This window comes from Molothrus aeneus, chromosome 2 (assembly GCF_037042795.1).
Source record: "Molothrus aeneus isolate 106 chromosome 2, BPBGC_Maene_1.0, whole genome shotgun sequence".
Taxonomy (NCBI): Eukaryota; Metazoa; Chordata; class Aves; order Passeriformes; family Icteridae; genus Molothrus; species Molothrus aeneus.
In genome coordinates, this window is record NC_089647.1 from 82673294 (window position 1) to 82692120 (window position 18827).

An 18827-nucleotide genomic window follows, 5' to 3' on the forward strand; every position below is an offset into this window, starting at 1 on the left:
GAGGCAAGAAGCTTCATAGCAATGACAACAAAAAGTAACAGCTTCATTCTGGTTAAGAGGGCTTGTCTCACATTGTGAAGAACCTCTTAGCAAGGTTCAAGCACTTCTTCAAAGTAGGTGCTTGCAGAAAAGCTTAGTTGCCAGGCATTGTGGGTTTGAACAAGAGGAAAAGAACAAATTTCACTGATTTTTCTCCCTTTTTTTTTATCCGCTCCATTTAAGTAGATTTTAAGGAGGCAAACAGTTCTATAGGTGATTATATTCTTTTATAGATTGGTTTGAAGTACTTGTCAGCAGGATCCGTAATTTTCTTTCATGTTGGGGAATCAGGTGTGTTTTTGGAAAGTCGGATCATTCCTCAACTGTAGTTATTTTCTCAGTGTGACTTTTCGTTGGTAGATTTACATATTCTGTCTAAAGGGAAAGAAAATTTTGTATCATGCAGTAGGCTACAAGTTGGTATCATTCTGAACATTAGTTTCAGCAGTACCAAAGGCATCCCATCTTGGTCTTTTAATACTTAATAAATGATTGCAAGGCAGGAGAAAACAGTTTTAAGGACAGTTAAGGAATGTTTCAATATATCTGAGCAGTACTTGCTGTCAGCAGGAGGAAGAACAGAAGCTGGTTTAGACACTGGACAGCCTTGGCTGAGAAAATAGAAGGAATTTATTCAGAGTTTTCCATACGTAGGCATTTGCTTGGCATGCAGGTAAAATATGTTGGTTGCTATCACACATTTTTACATTGGCTAACCTAGAGTTCTAGGAGAGTACCTGCTGCTAGGTAAGATTGTAGTACTCATAGAGCACTTGGAGTTTAAAGTTTTGAGGAAGATAAATAATTAAAAAAATGGGAGGGATAGTACTGATGGGGAAAACAGGTTAAAAAAGCAAGCTTGCTGTTGTACTGAGGGTATGTTGTGGAACATCAAACCAGGGTGTTCTGGAAACTTCTTTTCTAGGAAAGCTGAAGAATGGGTAAAGCACTGCAGGGCTTTGTGGTCATGGTGTTTTGGGCTACTTTACTGTTCTCCAAGGAAAATGCACAAAGAGTGTATTTTGCAAGTTCTTGGAATATATTTAACTCCAAGCAAGAGGCGATAAAATTCGGTAATGGTGAGGAAAGCATATGGGGAGAGTGACTAGAAAGTCATTGGTTTGTAGTAAGATGAGTAAAATAGAATGGATTAGAAGAGTGCAAGTTGTGTGATGCACTAAATGATTTGGTTGGTAGGATCTTAAAGCAAAATTGGCAGTTCTTTAACGTGACTGTTTTAAGGATGCAGTGCAGAGAGTTAGGTTTTTTTAATCATGAGCTTTTCCAGCTATCTCAGAAAAAGTATTGTGTAATAGGATAAAAGAATTAGAAAATGTGAAAGGTCGTTGAGCAAACGGAGGGAAAATGAGGAAATGCAAACTTTAAATAGGTGTGATTACCAAAGGATATTGCAGGTTTCAAAACAGCTCAAAAACCCATTAGCACTAAATGTCAGGGAGAGTGTTGGGTATTCAGTGGAGGAGAGCTTTTGAAAATGTACTTTTTGTACTGTGTTATTTTAATAACTTTGAAGAATTACAACATTCAATCAGTGTTAAAGGTACTGAGTTTGGAGAGAAGAGGTAAAATAAAATTAGATTTTAAGAGTAGATCAAACTGTTTAAACATGTCAAAATCATATGAATTATCTTCACAGCAGTGGTTGGCAAGTGTTAGGTAATGTGAGGGCTTCATTTAACTCTGGCAGCTGCTGCTGCATTGCTCCCTGCATGGATGTGCCTGAGCCACAGTTTGCAGACCTCATCCACAAAGGCCTCTGGGTTGTAGTGAGTGATTTGAGTGTGTTTGGTAGTGTCTGTGCACAGGAATTTGGAAGCCACTCAAGTTCAGGAAAGGCAAGCAATCACTATTCAATTTTCAATTTTACAAAAACAGCTTGTTACTTTCCTAGCTATATTATTTAATGTGATGGACTGCGGACTGCTGCTGCTCTGTAGCCTTAGCTCGGCTGCCTGGTAGGAAGAGAGAAACCGGGTATTTATGACTTAAGGTGCATGAAGAAACCTATCTAAGTCACAGTCCTACCTACTTTCTGTGAAAGGCAAAGGTGGTAGGACCAAGCACAAATTAAACAGGACAGCAAGCTGGTATATAGTTACCAAAACTGGAGAGTTTTAGTAGTCAGAGATTTGGGGATTCTTTGTAAACGATTGAAGGAAAATATATGTGTCACTTTTGGAATCCTCATTGGAATGCATGGTGTTGCTCACTGAATTTTAGGCAATTAATGACTAACCTGATTTACTTACTTCAAGAATGTCTTTGCTTTAGCCAAGCATGAATGGCTTGAAGCCTGGTTGTCATCATGTGTGTAGAAAGAGAGAAGAGTTACTTGCTATTGACAGTGTGCAAGTGTGTAAGATACTGTAAACAGGAAAGGAATAAGGGTAAAAAGTAATGGATTTTAGGTGCATTAAACCAAGCTATTAAAAAGGCTTTTTAAAAGTAAGGTTAAATAAATACACAGAATAGGCTGCACAGGGATGCTACAGTGTACTGGTCAAATACAATTTGCACAAAACACTGAAATTGCAAATCCTGTGTTGAAGCAAGAGGAAGTTTAACTGTTAAGCATTTCCAGCCTTATTGATTTACACTAAGTGTGACGGGATTTTTACATGGGTATAGGTCAGGCTTATGAAACACATATTCACATTATATTATGACCATTGGTGGTTGAAAATGCTAATAGAAAACGCATCCTCACTTTGGGTATTTTTAAAGTATGAACAGCAACCTTGCAAAGCTGGTACACACAGAAATTACAGTAAATTTACACTCAGTAAAGGTGTAAATTCTGGTCTTAAAATATGTCTGCAAATATCTTCAGGACAATCTTTTGTTTCAGTGTTGGCATAGAGCATTTCAGGTTTCAAAGCAGAATAGCTGGCATGACAGGAATTAATTTTGGACCGAATGTTAACATTTATTTTTATAAGTCAGTCCTTCTAGTCTTTGGCCTGTTGTGGTTTGTAGTTAACAAATTTGACTGAATTGAGAAGAAATCATACCTGGATATCTTCATCAGTTAATGCACTGAATTTGTCTCTTGGTTGTGGTATGGGAGGAAATAGGTTCTTGAAACTGCAGTACCTTTGGGTAAAAAATGGGATTGTGGAGAAATTGAAAATACCGCTAATATAATTCACACAAACATTTTGTGGTGTAACTTAAGGACATTTTTTACTTTCAAGATTGAGTATCTATTGCTCTACAAATTAAATGAGAAATAAAATATTTTCAGTGGGGTAACTGGTGGGTAACTATTATTACACTTAACATTTGGGTGATTAAAATTTATTTTGTGATTAAAATCACAGTAAATAAGTTATTAATAAATTACTTTGAATAAATCAAGTGACATAACTTTCACCCCTGAGTGAGAAGTTTTCTCACAATAAGAATATGTTAATTTGGGTTCCCTTTTGTCTGGTACTGTATATAGCCAATGGCTTCAAAGCTACCTGGATGTTAAATGCTTAAAAATAAGGAAAAAAAAGCTTTTGTAGGATCTGGTAGAATCAATCACTTAATAACTTCAACATCCTTTCCCCCTTTTCCACTTAGTGATTTTGCATGCCAAAGGGCCATTCACAGAAATCCTGGTGGTAATAGTTCATGGCATTGATAATCAGATTATTTTAATTTGCAGGTAGGAAAGTAGGAGGTTGTAGGAATGTGTTTCATTTGGACAATACTTTGTCATTAGTGTTTACAGAAAAAAAGTTGATTTACCTTTTGAGAAGACAATACAGGAGAAGTGTAATTGAGATTGTTCCAAGTGCAATCAGAAATAAAATCACAAAAATAAAGTAATCTTTCCCTTGACCTGATACAGGCAAGAGAGAGAAATATTTTAGCATGGTAAAAAGCTGTCTTTGTGACTGTACGATGTAAGGAATGAGAATTTCATTACATTTTTTTAATGTTTTGAAGGACTTCAACTTGACTTCATTATAGAATTTCGTCCAAAAATGCAGAGGGATTTAATACATTTTAAACCTTTTCAGATATTTAAAATTAGAGATTTATTTTTTTTTTAGTTCTGCAAAAAGAGAATAAACTGACTTACAGAACAATTAATAGAGCAAAATTAGTGAAGAGAAAGATGCAGAAGGAAGAGGATGATATTCATATAAAAACTTAAGAGAACAGAGAGGCAGCCTCATCACAGCAGACCAAAGACAAGAGTGGGTCTGTCTCTGTTTCTGTGGCCCTGGCATCTGAGTAACTGCTGCCTTCACAATCCCAGCTAATCAAAGGCTCTGCTGCCAGACTATTGGAGCTACTCCTCCCATTAATAAAATCCATCCAGTTCCTTCCATTTAATTGGGTAAAAATTAAGATTTTATTAATTTATGTGACTATAAGGAAGAAAAGGAAGCAAACAAGTTAATACTGAAAAAAATATTCGTGGTCTTACCAAACTCAATGGGTTCACTCCATTCCCCCCAGTTTGAGCTTACAAGACAGTTTTTCCCACGTGCTCTGATTTTCAGAGTGTATCTTTTTTTCTCATTGTAATTTTGGAATTCATATCTATCATTCCTTACCTAAAAGGAAAGTGATTAGACTCTGCAATTCACCTCATAGTCAAATATTAACAAAGTTTGTGGGTAAATTTTCTGGTACAATTTCTAAAAAAAGATTTGTATTATTTTTTTTTTAGGTATGCACTATCTTGCCTGCAAAACTATCTCATTTTTGAAGGTAAAAATTTTTGTAAGTTTATTTTGTCTTTGATTTCTTTTATTATGCTTTATGGACACTTTTTTTTGTGTCCTTGTTTGTGGACCCTAAAGAAATCTGAAAGACACAAAGCAGAAATTGGAGAAGCACCCTGTAAACTGCCCTTGCAATCTTAATGGGGTTTAAAATGTATGGATGGTGTCGCTCATTGCTAAATAGATTTAATGTTCTTGAGACAATACAATAACAGATAAGTTATATTTGGCCTCATGTTGCTTTATACAAAGTCTGGAATCTTTCAAGCCCTTCCAAGGCTTAGAAGACCTCTCATTTTTTGAGGGAAGACTGACAGTATTTATTAAATTCCCCAGGTTTTGAAGATTGTTGTGGTCCCTTTGCCTAGCTGTCCTGAGCTATCAGTGGTATTACTCCAATGAGAAAGAGTATTTCAGGTTTTTAGTAAGCAAAATGTCACATCTGTCAGGAACAAAATCTATTTGTGCAATAGATGGAATGTATGAAGTTTTGTGAAATGCATGGAAAATTTTGCCTACCCCATCCAAAGTGGATATATTCAGTTTACATTTAAAGATATCACAGGAACATATTTTTCTGAATTCTCATTGCTACATTGATACAAAATCTGTAGTTCTATAAGTGTATTTTCTGTAATGGTATTTATATGCCTAAGGAGGCAAAAGTATAAATTCATATGTGACAAGAATACTTACACGAGGAAGCTTTTTCTCTTCTGTGGGCTCATCCTGCAAAACAAAGACAAATCTTAATTTTTATTATTTTTTTATCAATCAAATGTTTCTCTTGATTGTTCTCATTTTCTTGCTTTTGAAGATCATAAGTTATTTTAAACTGAAAAATCAATCAGATATAATTCTCCAGTAATCTCCCAGAATAACTGCATTTTATTCAGTTTTGTTTTCCTACACTTCCTTTTAGGAAAGGAAGGAAATATTAATTATTTATCAGTAGATGTGAGAAGATGTATTTACCACGAAGGGTATTTTTATACACACTGTGCATTCTCATCCATATCCAAATTATGCAAGCAATCACATCATCCTACAAACACAGCAGATCTGGAAGCCGTGATTTCACAATAGTTTGTGAAAACTGACGTGAATAGCGAATTTACCCTCCTTCCTGTCAAAGTCTCTGTTAGACTTATCCATGCTCAGAGGCTTTCTGTAAAGAGCTGCTTACACATCCTATGCAATCAAAACTTAATTAACTGGAAACAAACATTGACCTGGATCAAAGAACCTGAACATTTTGAAGAAAGGGATAGGTTCAAAAATGAGTGAACAAATTCAACAGCAGTGACTTTTAGCAATGACTTCAGAAAGCATCAAAAAGCTGAGGTCCTGGAAACATCTATCACATGTAATATCAGGATAGCCAGCATTATGGAAAAGTCAGAAAGGTATAACTGGAAGGGATGTCTCATTACAGAAAACACACCCACAGTGTGTCTTTGATTGTAAAGAAGACTAGCATTTCCCCATCACTCACTGTCAGCTGAGTGCTTTCAGCTTAGGAGGTGAAGGAAGTCATCAGCCTGTGCTGGGAATGAGCAGGGTGCAAATGAGTTGCCTAAACCTTAGTTGTGTAGTGCTGCTTTAGCTGTCTTACCTCTGTTGGTCTCTCCTGGAAGGTGTGAGTTCTAGCTGCCATCTCCATGTCAGTACTGCTGGGACCTTCAGCACCTCGAGGGCTGTGAGGCACCTACTGCTCCACAGCAGGGAGCCCCGGTGGGCAGTGACCCCCAGGAGATATTCGTGCTCCTGTGCAGACACCTGCATTAAGGTGTCTCAGCCTAGGAGATGAATTTCCTACTCAAATGTAGAAATCTACACTGAACCCCACCCATTCTGATTGTGGCACAGGAAACAAGAGTTAACATGTATTTCTTTCAAATAAATGTTTTGACTATATTGTTATATTGTGATCTATATCTTTATGTAAAACTTCATAAACATTTCACACAAGATCTTACTGTCAAATTATTCCAACCAGCTGGAAAGCAGCATTGCTGCAACTGCTCCTTGTACCAATAGGTACCAAGGTAGATACTATTAATGTGTGAAAGATACAAAATCCAGATAATCCGAACAGCCTGCAAGCTGTTGATCTTGTTTTTAATAAACAAATGAGATTTAAGGATGTATTGCTTTATTGTAGTTGTAGATTTATGTTTAACCCTTAGCTGATCTTTCCTGTAATGGTCTTGTGGCTGAGCAGTTACTACCATGGTAAGCCTCTGAGCTGCAGAAGTTGATGACAGCTAGGATATGAGACCAGGAAAACTGTAGCCGGAGGACACTACAGCTTATGAGAGACAAATTAACAAATAAAGAAGTCAGAAATGTACATATTATAGATATGCATGAGCATAGGTACGGTACCATACAAAAACCAAGAAATTGTTTTTACCTTATTTTGTATGCTAATTTCATACTGAAAACACTTTGTGTTTTCCACATGACTTGTAAGGGGTGGATGCCATGTAATTATGCAACTCATAGGATCTCTGGTACAATGGGCAGTGACATTTAATGGAGCAGTGAGTATTTCTGGGGAAAAAAGGGAATAATTAATATAGGCATGGTTAGTAAACAGTCACAACTCCTGCCTTCACAGCAAAATGCATGTGAAGGTGGGGCAGCTGATGTACAACTGTGGGCTGCTGGTGCTAACTGAAGTTATCTGGTAAATAGCAGTAAAATACCTAACCAAAACTTGAGATTATATCACTGCAGTTTTTGGACAACTGAAGTAAATGAAGTTCATGTAAAGAAAAGGTATGAAAGATTTTGTGTAATTCACTAGTGCAATCAGCAGAGTGCCATTTTCTTCTACATCTGTTTTCCAACCTCACATTGACAATGCAAGTTTCCATAGGAAAAAGGAAGGAAGTTTTTGTGTTTGTGGTATTATTCATGATGCATTCAAGACATCTGAATTGGAGTGCCTATTATAGTTGACTCAGTGTGACCTGATTTCTCTTGGGGCTTAAATACCCAATTCACAGAGGTACCCACATATTTAACTAACGCCGTCCTAATTTGGAAGCTGAACCTCACTCTGGTTTTAGGACATGTAGCTCTTGTGGCTCTCAGAGAGGTGTGAAGTTAAGGGATGGAAAAATAAGCCCTTAGGAAAGGTGGCCTTGAAAAACATCTGACCATTGAAAATCAACCCATCAGGGCTCCCTGCTGTGAAGCAGTAGGTGCCTCTCAGCCCTTGAGGTGCTGAAGGTACCAGCATTACTTGGAATCCATGACTATGTCCACACCTCTTGTCTCAGCAGTTTTCTTCAGGCTGCCTCTGCTTGTTTTAGTCAAGTTTTGGAGCTGTATTCTGTCAGCTGTTGGAAGCTAAGTCTGCCCTGCAGTGCAGGATCCTGCAACAGCTACAGACTTTGTTTTAATATGCTTTTCAAGAAAAATTCCCCACTTCCTTATTTTATAAAACAGTAATAAAGTAAAATGCTCAATTACTTACCAATTTTATACAGGTCAATGTACTCATCATAGAACTGGATCAGAGAGTCTTTGCTAGACCCATTCACCAGGAAGTAAGCTTTTTCAATCCCTATGCTCACGTTTTGGAAGATGCATCCCACATTTCTGCAATTTTCATCTTTAATGTAAAGTTCACATTCCATCTCCTCTTCATCTCTGCATACAGCAAGGTATTTTAGTTAAACATGGGCACTGTGATGTGCTGAATGAGAATTCAGACTTTCCTGTCTCAAGCAGACCTACTTACCTTGACTTCTGCCAGTAGAGAAAATACTGTGTGTCTGCTGGAGCATCCCTTCCTGCCTGCCAAGTGCAGTTCATGAGGAAGATGTTATAAATCACACAGGAGAAGTTTTCAATGGCTGAGCCCTTCATGCCTGCAAACACAGGAATATCCATGGTGAGGAAAAATCATGTGACTCCTCCAAGCTGGAGGATCACAGCACACACTTAGCTGTGTTAGACACCTGCAAGCCCAGCTAGTTGTTGCTTGGGTTAGGAATGACAACTGAGAGAAAACTCTACTCTCACTCCACTTTAACTGCCTCTGAACTGTGAAACTTGTCAGTGAAGCATTCCACATGTAAAAGAAGGCACATTGCCTTTTAATACCATCCATGCTGCTACAAAGATAAGTATTTCTTCTTTTGCAATTAACATCCAGGAAACTACTCCTGATGTGTTTACACAGAAGATTTAAAAAGCTGAGACTTTTAAAGTGAGGTTGGACTTTTTCCTGCTCTCCAATCAAGCAGGCTCATCCTTAGATCTTTCCACCTTCATGTGGGTGACAGTGACATGTTCTTTTGCTTTTCTGGAGCACATTGAAACAGGAACCTCGTTGGTTTTGGAGGTTCCTCATGGCTGGGCTGTGCAGGCATGCTCAGCCTCTTCCTCTCTTCTTCAACCACTTTTCTGCTTCTTACTGTGCTATGTCCTAAATTCAGTGAAAGCCTGGAGGCTTCCTGTGCTACTGACTCCATCCCTCTCCAGTGCCCAATAAAGAGGGCAACCTTATGGGAGAACAGGGGAATCCTCTGAGGAAGCTGCGCACTTGGAAGGTAGCACCAGCCGGGGAGACACACTGAAGTTTTGGGTGTTCTGGCTTATATTTTGAGAGTCACCATGAATGTTTCCACTGACAAATCTACAGGAAGAGAAGAGCAGCAAGCATTTTCCGTGCTCAGACATGAGAAAGCTGCTGATCCATCACCTCTGTCCTGTCTGAAATACCTCAGTTACACACAACTGCTGCACCCCTGGTGGCTAGGGAATTTTAATGGAGAACTCTGAGCTGAGAAGGAACAAACTCATCAACAGCCCAGTAGAAAGGCATTCAATAAATAAGTACTAACATCTTAATTTGTAACAGCCAGAAGTGTTATTTGACTCCACCCTTAAACCACTGTAATTTATTAGCATTTTGGACCCTTAGTATAAAAGAGAATAATGAACTTATGGATACATTTGTTGTAATACATCACTTGCAGAATGATGGAGACATTTATTACCGAGCAAATAATTTTAACAGATCTGGGAAAAAAAGCTTTTAATAGAAAATATAGCAGTTGCCTACTATGTAAGTAACTGTTTTCTAAGGCAGTGTTTACCTTTAAAAGATTGCAAATGCATAAAACCTTAGCCAGATCATATACATTACCTCCAGGGAGAAAGCTGCATTGTTTTGAGATGTTTGTGTTTGGCACTTCAATGACAAAGGTTAGCCCTTTGTGCATAGGCATGTGTAGTTCCACTGGAAAGCTGCATAGTGGACTATCCACCTGTAAAGAGAACATGGTATTTTATTTCTCTGCTTTTCCTCTTCTGATGTTAGTTGAGGCGGGCTATGGAAGTGCAACTCAGGACTGCAATTCCATCTATATGCATGTTTTTGGTTCAAAAACTAGCTCTCTCCTTTAGCACTCAAGGGTGATATAGAATGGAACTGAGGGATCAAAGACATAACTTTGATTAACTGAGGGACAAAGACATAACTGAGGGATCAATGACATACACGAAAAGCTTTGCGGCTCAGGAGTTGGATACTACACTAGTGTGCAACTATTTTAGGAAACTAATAGTAGCCCAGGGGGATAACAGAAGATGGCTAATACATAGGGGAGCCACAAAGGAATTTAATCGAAGGATTAAGCAAAACAAAAGTCCTCATCTGACCTGCTCAGGGGTTAAAAACTGTCTGTGCTGTTATACATATAATCCTCAAAAAAGATGTGATGTATTTTGTACTGTGTATTTCTAAGGCACCTACTTTGCTAGGCTAAATAAGCCATCTTTATCTCTGTTGAGCTTCCTATTTTCCTCTTTTGATAATGTGGGTTTATAACATAGCCTGTGTTACAGGCATGATCCTATTTACTGGGAAACAAGTGAAAAATTTAGGATTACCATAATCCATGGCAGTGTGGCAGTGTTTCTGGGATTTTTTTTTTTTTTTTGTGGGGGGGTCTCTTGCTATGTCTCTTTAAAGTCTCTAGAAGTCTCAATCTCACAGCCCCTTTTTTTCAGCAGCTGCATCCCTGCTCATGATTCAACATAGCTGCAGTTCAGGCTATCACTTTCTTTCTACTTTGGTGTCAGAATTTCAATTCTTTAGTATGCATTGGGTGCTCATCTCACAGTAAATGCACCCTGGCATTGCTGATGGCTTTCCACAGCCCCTAAGAGATCAAGCTGTAGACTGCTAACAGCCACATGTCAGATGTTATCTGTGACATTCATTTTTTTTCAAAGTAAATGAAATTGATAAAAGGTACAATTATTTCTCTCAATGAATAGCAAGTTTACCTCTGTGTCTATATATTCCATGCCTCTGTCCATGATGATACATTTGTACTTGGAGAAATTCCTGCTGCTCTCCCAGGACAGTCCCATTTTTCTCCAGTCCACATTCACATTTGTAATAGGTGATTCTTGTGTGTCTGCTGAAAGTGTTGCAGCATAAGTTCAGTAAGGATATGCTATTGCTTTTGTTGGATACAGAGGATGGTATCTGTCAGGTTTAAGATAGCAATTGCCAGTTTCATTGCAAGTATCTCTGATAAATGAAGAGTTAAACCTTGTTTCTCAGATTATATCTGCAAAAACGTACTTACACTCCATACACTGGATGTCAGCATGCAAGGGATGAAATAGCATCATATACCACAAAATCATACAAATGAGTCCAGGAGTATCAAACATATTTCCTTCTCTGGAAAGAGATAATGAAACCTTCAGAAAGAAAAAGGAGAATATTAAAAAAAATTAAAGGAAAATCACGTTGAAGTGTACTTTGGTCTTGCAAAACTTAATTTTAAAAAATATTCTTTAGAAAAGCCAAACAGAGGAGGTGCTTCAGGCACCTCTTCTTTGAACTAACTGAATAGCCATGATACTGCCTATAACAAAATAGGTTGAGATAAAGAGGCCATGGACTCTCATGATGATAAATACACTCACTGTATTCAGTGCAGAGACCATGACTGACAATTACTTTTTTCCACATATCTATCCTAACTGTACCATCAGAAAGTCAGGTTTTCTTGCTTTCTGATCCTGTGAGATCACAATGCTGTGCTGTTTATTAGCAGCTAGAATGGCGTTGATAACACACCAGTGTTTTGGCTGCTGCTGAGCGCTGCTGGCACAGCACCAGGGTTGTCTCTCCAACCCCATCCCACCAACTCTGCAGAGTCCAGTGGGACAGGGGTGAGCCAGAGGCTGGGAGGGAACATGGCCAGGACAGCTGACCCCAGCTTAGAGGGATATCCCATATCATATGGCATATCATATCGTATCATATCGTATCATATCATATCATATCATATCATATCATATCATATCATATCATATCATGTTCCCATGATATCATATCATGTTCCCATCATAACATATCATATCATATCATGTTCAGCAATAAAACCTGGGAGGAAGGAGGATTGAGATGGGATGAGGCATTTCTTGTGCAGACATTTGACTTCTAAAGCAACTGCCATGTGTACTGCAGCTCCTATTCCCAGGGAATGACTGGATATTGTCTGCTGAGGGGAAGTAGAGAATAAGGAAGAGGGGGGGAGTGAGAGAGCAGCTTGGTGAGCAGCTGGTGGCCAACCAAGGTCAGGGCACCACAGTATTTATTCCTGTCACAAATGAGTCTCCACTTTTCAAATGACATAACTCCCACTGGTCTTAGAGGTTTCCATCCATACAGAATAGTCTGCTTCAAATTTTATCTTGCTTCAGTGTCAGAAACCAAGGAGTCAGATGTTCCAGATCACTGTGGGCAATTTAAATTTCTAAGGAAGTGTGAGCACCTGCAAAGGGTGACTCTACATTCGTTCATGTGGTATGGAGGACTGAGCAAAGTTAATCAAACACTGATGTCAGCTCTTGTCAAACATTTCTCATGGCATCAGCTCTTGTCAAACATTTCTCATCTTATGTACAATTTCCCTTTTCTCCAAGGAGGTTAAAACTCTTTGGAAAAGATTTCTCTATTCCCAGCTTTTTTTTTTTTCTACATGAAGAAGCAACTCTGGTTAAATTTTCATTTGCTTTAGCACTGCCTAGCAGTGCAACTTTGTAGCAGCAATTTTCTTGATTAGATAGTACTAAGAATAATTTTAAAACTGAATTAAATTCTTACAAACTCAAGAAAAAGAGAAACGTGGTAATATTTTGTTACTAATCAGCCCTTCTATATTAATTTTTATGGTCATCTCAGGATGCTGATTTCAAACTGACTCCACTTGTGGTGAAAGCAAAAACCCACCCTGATGTTCCAAGTCATTCTGTAATCTTGAATATTTTCAGAAGGCGTGTCACATTTCCTGGAAATTGGCTTGATGTGACATTTCCGTCACGTCCCCAGGATTGAAGCTGGGCCTTGGGGTTGCAACAGAGACAGACTCTTCACTGTAACCTGCTTATCTCTTGCAGCATCCATATTTGTAAATCATCATGCTACAGTAAGAATGTGGCCAAGGCTGCTGGGAAGCGATACTGAAGAATCTCAAGTACAAACAGTATGGAGGACTGGCCATTGAATTCTCTGTGAGATATTGTCTCAACAGTTATTTCCACTTTCCCATGCTCCCAGGGACCACCCCAGCAATGCACATGAGAACCTTGAGACCTGTTGTCCTTCCAGTTAGCCTCTTAATCATATTTTCTCTGTTTTGGCCCTTCTGTTCAGTCACTCAACACTTTCCCCTTCCTTTCCTCATGTTCCTTTTCTAGGCATTTGTTTTCCTTTTCTTTGGCAACTGTCTGCTCTCCTTTCCTTTATTTTCTTTGTTTCATTTTTCTTGAGATCTCCCTCTCTGTTCTGATTACTCCTGTTCTTTCAAAATCTCCCTCAGGTTTCCTACACATGAGTGCAGCCCCATCTTGCAGGTACCCTTCATGCTTTCTCATGGAAATGCTCATCTGGGACACTGCCATAGGAATCATCCACAGCCCTGCTTAGAGGAGTGTTTGCTGCCATCATTGTCTCCACACTCTGGACATTTCATTGGACATGCAGTGGGAATAGCAGGGCCTGTAAGCATTCCCTTTCCTCATAAGAAATGATCACTCCAGCTGAATGCCCCAACACATAGCCAGGTGCTCTGTTTTTTCTCTGCTTGGAGGCAGGATGGGCAATGTAGGAGCTGTGGTGAGCCCTGAACCATTCAGCTGAGCAATCCAGACCTTCTGTACAGTGTCCAAACAAGTGGCTCCAATCATATTTTTAGGAATTTCCAATCGTATTTTTAGGAATTTTCTGCCTCCAGGACCTCCATTCTCTCCCAGACTGGTCTTCTTCAGACAGGTGTGGTAAAGCTCTCTCTGGTCTGGAGTCACCTTAGTACTGAAGGTGCCAGAAAGAACACTCATGTCAAAATGATTGTGTGTTATTTGGAGGATTAGACCAGAAGAACCATACATATTCTGCTGTCATCAATATTTCCTCATATTTCATCAAAATAGATTTTATTGGAATGAAAATGCCCAAACTGGATGATTTTTTTCTGCCTTTCTTCTTTCCTCTTTCTCCCCTGGCCAGCCTCAGAAGTGTGTGTCTATCCTGCTACACAGGGGAGAGCCCCAAGGGTACTCAAGCACCTGTTTTCCAGACTCCTCAACTCTTAGCTCACTCCCTAGCTCTCTCCAGGGCAGTTTGTAATAAGCCCAGTCTATCCACCTTATCAATGTGTCAGAAGTGAAATACTGTCAGGTAACCTGTAGTGGTTTCTACAGAAAGCAGGCACTAAATACTGACTTAAGCGCTCTCAATTCTTACCCTCTCAGTCCATTGTCTTTGCTCTTAGGCTGTGAGTACAGGATGGCACCAGAAAATGTCACCTGAGAGCAGTGACTTACTTGCTTCAGTGTCCCTGGGAAAATTACACCTGCCCATGACACTCTTCCAGAAATGAAACTTTGTATTTTACTCATATGGTAATGTGAGGATAAATGGATACTTATACATTGCCAAGATATTGGAAATATCATACACTGGCTAAACCTTCCTGGAAGCATTGAAATAGGAATAGAAGTCTTACAATGCCTACCAAGCAATATTATTATCAAATTGCTGCCTAAATGCAACTATTTCAGTTTTTAGATCAGTATTCTGATTCCTGTAGATGATACAAAACTGGGAGAAGTGGGTGCTATGCAACTATCTTTGCTTCAGAGGGACCTGGAGAAGCTGGAGAAATGGGATGACAAGAATCTTTTGGGATTCAGCAAAGGAAGGTGCTGAGTCCTCTGCTTGGGGAGGAATACCCCCTGGCACCAGCAGAGGCTGAGATCCACCTGGAAAGCATTTTGCAAAGAGCACAGGCTGACCATGGGCCAATGGTGTGCCCTTGCAGAACAGAAGATCAAAGGCACCCTGGCCTGTACGAGGCAGAGTGCTGCCAGCAGGTCAAGGGAGGTGTTCCTGGAGTGCCCTGTCTTGTTCTGGGACCCCCAGGAGAAGATATGGAGCTGCAGGAGGGAGTCCAGCAAAAGGGCTCTGGACACATGAGAAGAGGCTGAGAAAACTAGGGTTGTTCATCCCAGAGAGATGAAGACTCAGCAAGATGATATCCATGTGTACAAATACCCAGCTGTGGGGAATGAGGAAGAGCCAGGCTCTGCTGAGTGGTGACAACTGACTGGACAAGAAGCAATGGGCAAAAACTGAAATCATGGAAATTCCATTTAAACACAAGAAAACACCCTTTAACTGTGAGGTAGTCAACTGCTTGAACAGGTTTTCCAGGAAAGCTTTGAAGTCCCCATTGCTGGAGTTACTGGCTGGACAAAGCCCTGAGCAACCTGCTGTAGCTGACCCTGCTCTAAGCAGGGTTTGGGATAGGACAATTTCCAGAAGTGCCTTCCAGCCTCATCCATCCCATGATTTTGTTATCTACTTTTTTTTCCCCCTAAGAAATAGAAATCTACCTATTTCTAGTTAATTTATAGAAAGGGTACAGAAAATAGCATTTCTTTCACTTATTGAAAAATAGATGTCAGATAAAAAATGTCAAATAGTGCAATATATATCACAGACATTTCATAGTCTTCCTTGGATCTTGCAGAAATCTTTACAAATTTTGTATTTACACATTTCTACTTTTAATCAAATCAGTAAAAGAATCCTCAAAATATTCTATAGAATTCCTTAAACTCAAAAGACACTAATCCATATTTTGTACATATGCAAATATGACTGTACATAACAATCCCTGGAAAATATTTGTATCCTGCAAAAAATCTTCTGTGGCATAAAAAAATCAACACAGAACATAGAGAGACATACCTCCTCTTGAAAAACTCTCTTCATTTATCTTGTTTGATTTTGGTTCGCAGCAACAAGGACACTTTAACGTGTAGTTGTAGTCACATACAGGAATCTGTAAATGTTTTGCTCTGCCAGTTTGCTTTGTTTTACTGCATGACAGTATTAAGTAACAAATGCTGCAAGTTAGAAAGCTGGTCACTTTATCATTTCCCTTACTGCTTTTGAGCTTCCTTAAGTTTCCTGATTGGCAGATGATAACAATTTCACACGAAGAGATCATGCAACTAACTCTTCCTTCCTCTTATATCTGATGAACTAAGCATTAATAGTCACAATATGCAAACACATTACCAAAAATACATAAATACTCAGCAGGGTCACAGTATATCAACATGCTCATAGAAATAGCACCTCTGTATATGAACAGATTTTCATAAATAATGTGTTCTGGGGATAACAGCAGTTGTGTGTGACTGGTCCATGTTTAAAGTGACTGCCTGCCTATGCTGGTAATGGCCCCTGCAGAAGCCCAGGTTCTCCTTTGAGGAAGATCAGTCCTTAGCAGGTATATACAAACAGCCAAGTATACCAAAAGTATCAAGACACTCAAGAGATGGCATGGGGGTCTTGTTAAGTAGAGCCTAAACAAACTTCTCATGTCTTGCATATTTGCAGGCAAAGAAATGCCAAGGAAAATACCAGACCCAAATTTCTGAACTTTCTCACTGCTGACTATGGGTTGCTTTTGTTTAGTTCATCTTAGGCTACAATATCATGTTAGGTGAAAAGGTGCCTGACTGCAGAAATTAAAAGAAAATGTCCAAAGCATTTACTGAATAGCATAATGCTACATTTGCAAAAATCTTTGCAGTCATGTAAGTATGAGAGGCATAATCCATTTTATTTGCTTTAACTTTCAACAACTTCAGATGTGGCTCTGACTGTTAGCCACTTCCCCATTTGTTTTACATGACATCTGACATGCAGTTATGTAATCTGCATGTAACGGAATTTTTTTTTTATTTTCCTGCTGTTCTTGGATGCTTTTAGCAAACAGGAGTTCATTTAACCCCTGCCTTCCACTCCCAACACAGGCACAATAGCAGGAAGGTGAAGAATTCCCTAGGCTTCTAAGGTGTGAGGGAGGATCCTTAGTAGTTTGTCTGCTAAAGGAAGAACTATATTTAACCCTGGTATCATTGAACCAAAATTGTAGGGTAGGTTTGTTTGTTTGTTTTGCTAGTGTACACGCCCTACAGACTTCAAATTTTAAACTTCTTTGCCTTTCAGTTCACACTGCTCAGTTTTGCCCACCTTTACCAAGTGGTTCCCACTAGAAGGACATGTTAATAGTATTTTCCTTTTCAAATCCTTGGGTGAAAACACCTAGGTAAGTGGAATGAGTATCAGTTTATATGGAATATTAATCCCAATATTTCTGGGTGGGACGTGCCTGGGCTCGTCTGACCCTTGCTGCTGGGCCAAAGGTGGCAGCTGTGGTGTTTCACCCCAGAGATACCTTTGGCTGGCTGGATGCTGCAGCTGGGCACTCAGAACAAATCCAGGCAAAGTAGGAACTCAGTTTACCTCTGGTGGAAAAGGTTCAGGCAACGGTGAAGAGAAACAGGAGAGGATTCTATCGTGGAGTTTTAATCCAGAGTTTTATTCCAGGATGACAGACCTCTGAATGTCGTAACAGCTCCCAACAGAATCCTGACTGCATGGTCCCGTCTCCTTTTAAGCCCGGGGACAAGGGGAGGGGAAAGGAGAGGTTGGCACACCTGGAGGGTTGGGATAGGTGAAACAGGAAATGGCATCACATTGCAACAAGTTTAGTCACAGCATGTGTGAGGCAGGGCCCAGCTGCAGAATTTTGTCTCTGGAACCACATACTGGCATTGGCTCAGTCCTTGTCAGCTTTTTCAGTACCTTGGGGACAGGACATGCATGTTTCAAATCTTCTACTCACTAAAGGATTTAATTTACTTATTTTATGCAGCCTAAAAGAAGCACATCCGGTACATGTAGTCCCAGTACATGCAGCACATCCAGTGTAGTCCCAGTTCAATGTGATCTGAAATTGTCTATTCATCAACTATGCTCTACTTGGGTACCACCACTCTCCTCAGTGACCACTGCAAACTTGAATAACTTTTCTGAAGCATCATCCTTCCATGTCACACATATTTGTGATGCAATGTGTGTGTCTGTGTGCCTGATTAATTTTGGAGAGGGGATTTGCATGCTGTTGTGTCTGGTGAGGTTTTAGGGTGATGTGAAGATGGTATTACAGTATCACCTGACCAGTACCTTCAGGCTGCCCAAACAGTGGCTGAATAGTTTTATCTGATCCATTTGTAAGCCGTATGAGGAGTGGCTCACCATCCCTGGAAGTGTTCAAGAAATGACTGGATGTGGCACTGAGTTGCATGGCTTTGTTGAAAAGGTGGTGGTGTTAGGTCAAGCGTTGGACTCAATGATCTTGGAGGGCTTTTTCAACCTTGATCATTCTGTGATTCAAGGATTTTGCATTGTAGCCTAGACTACTTCATCAGGGTTCTATCTGTAACACCTTTCCTGAATCAGTTGAATATGTTATCCATCTCCAGGAGAAAAAAGAAAACAAATTAGAAGTTTGTTTAGGCTCTACTTAACAAGACCCCCATGCCATCTCTTGAGTGTCTTGATACTTTTGGTATACTTTACTATTCCCTTCCGCAGGCTGAGCCACTGAATGGTTGTTCATAGATCATGGCTAGGTT

The 18827-nt window shown here is 39.5% G+C and overlaps 1 protein-coding gene across 1 annotated transcript; it reads right to left on the reverse strand.

The window, feature by feature from the left end:
• Nucleotides 1–317: 317 nt before the first annotated feature.
• On the reverse strand, nt 318–16107 carry LOC136571225 (granulocyte-macrophage colony-stimulating factor receptor subunit alpha-like). Its single transcript, XM_066571561.1, has 12 exons — nt 16084–16107; nt 11405–11522; nt 11097–11233; nt 9952–10072; nt 8539–8668; nt 8272–8447; nt 7201–7340; nt 5481–5513; nt 4484–4613; nt 3796–3889; nt 3072–3153; nt 318–414 (listed from the first exon to the last, which is right to left on the reverse strand). Exons 1-12 carry the CDS (start codon nt 16105–16107, stop codon nt 352–354), a joined length of 1248 nt encoding a protein of 415 aa, XP_066427658.1. The 3' UTR covers nt 318–351.
• Nucleotides 16108–18827: the final 2720 nt, after the last annotated feature.

What these genes read in the sequence shown, in the direction of transcription:
- LOC136571225 (XM_066571561.1), bottom strand. Translation starts at nt 16,107, where the DNA reads ATGAAGAGAGTTTTTCAAGAGGAG. An exon ending in ATGCAGCTTTCTCCCTGGAG is followed by an intron (nt 8,669 to 9,951) that starts GTAATGTATATG and finishes CTGTGTTTGCAG; the next exon opens with GCATGAAGGGCTCAGCCATT. An exon ending in GAGTGAACCCATTGAGTTTG is followed by an intron (nt 3,890 to 4,483) that starts GTAAGACCACGA and finishes TGCCTGTATCAG; the next exon opens with GTCAAGGGAAAGATTACTTT.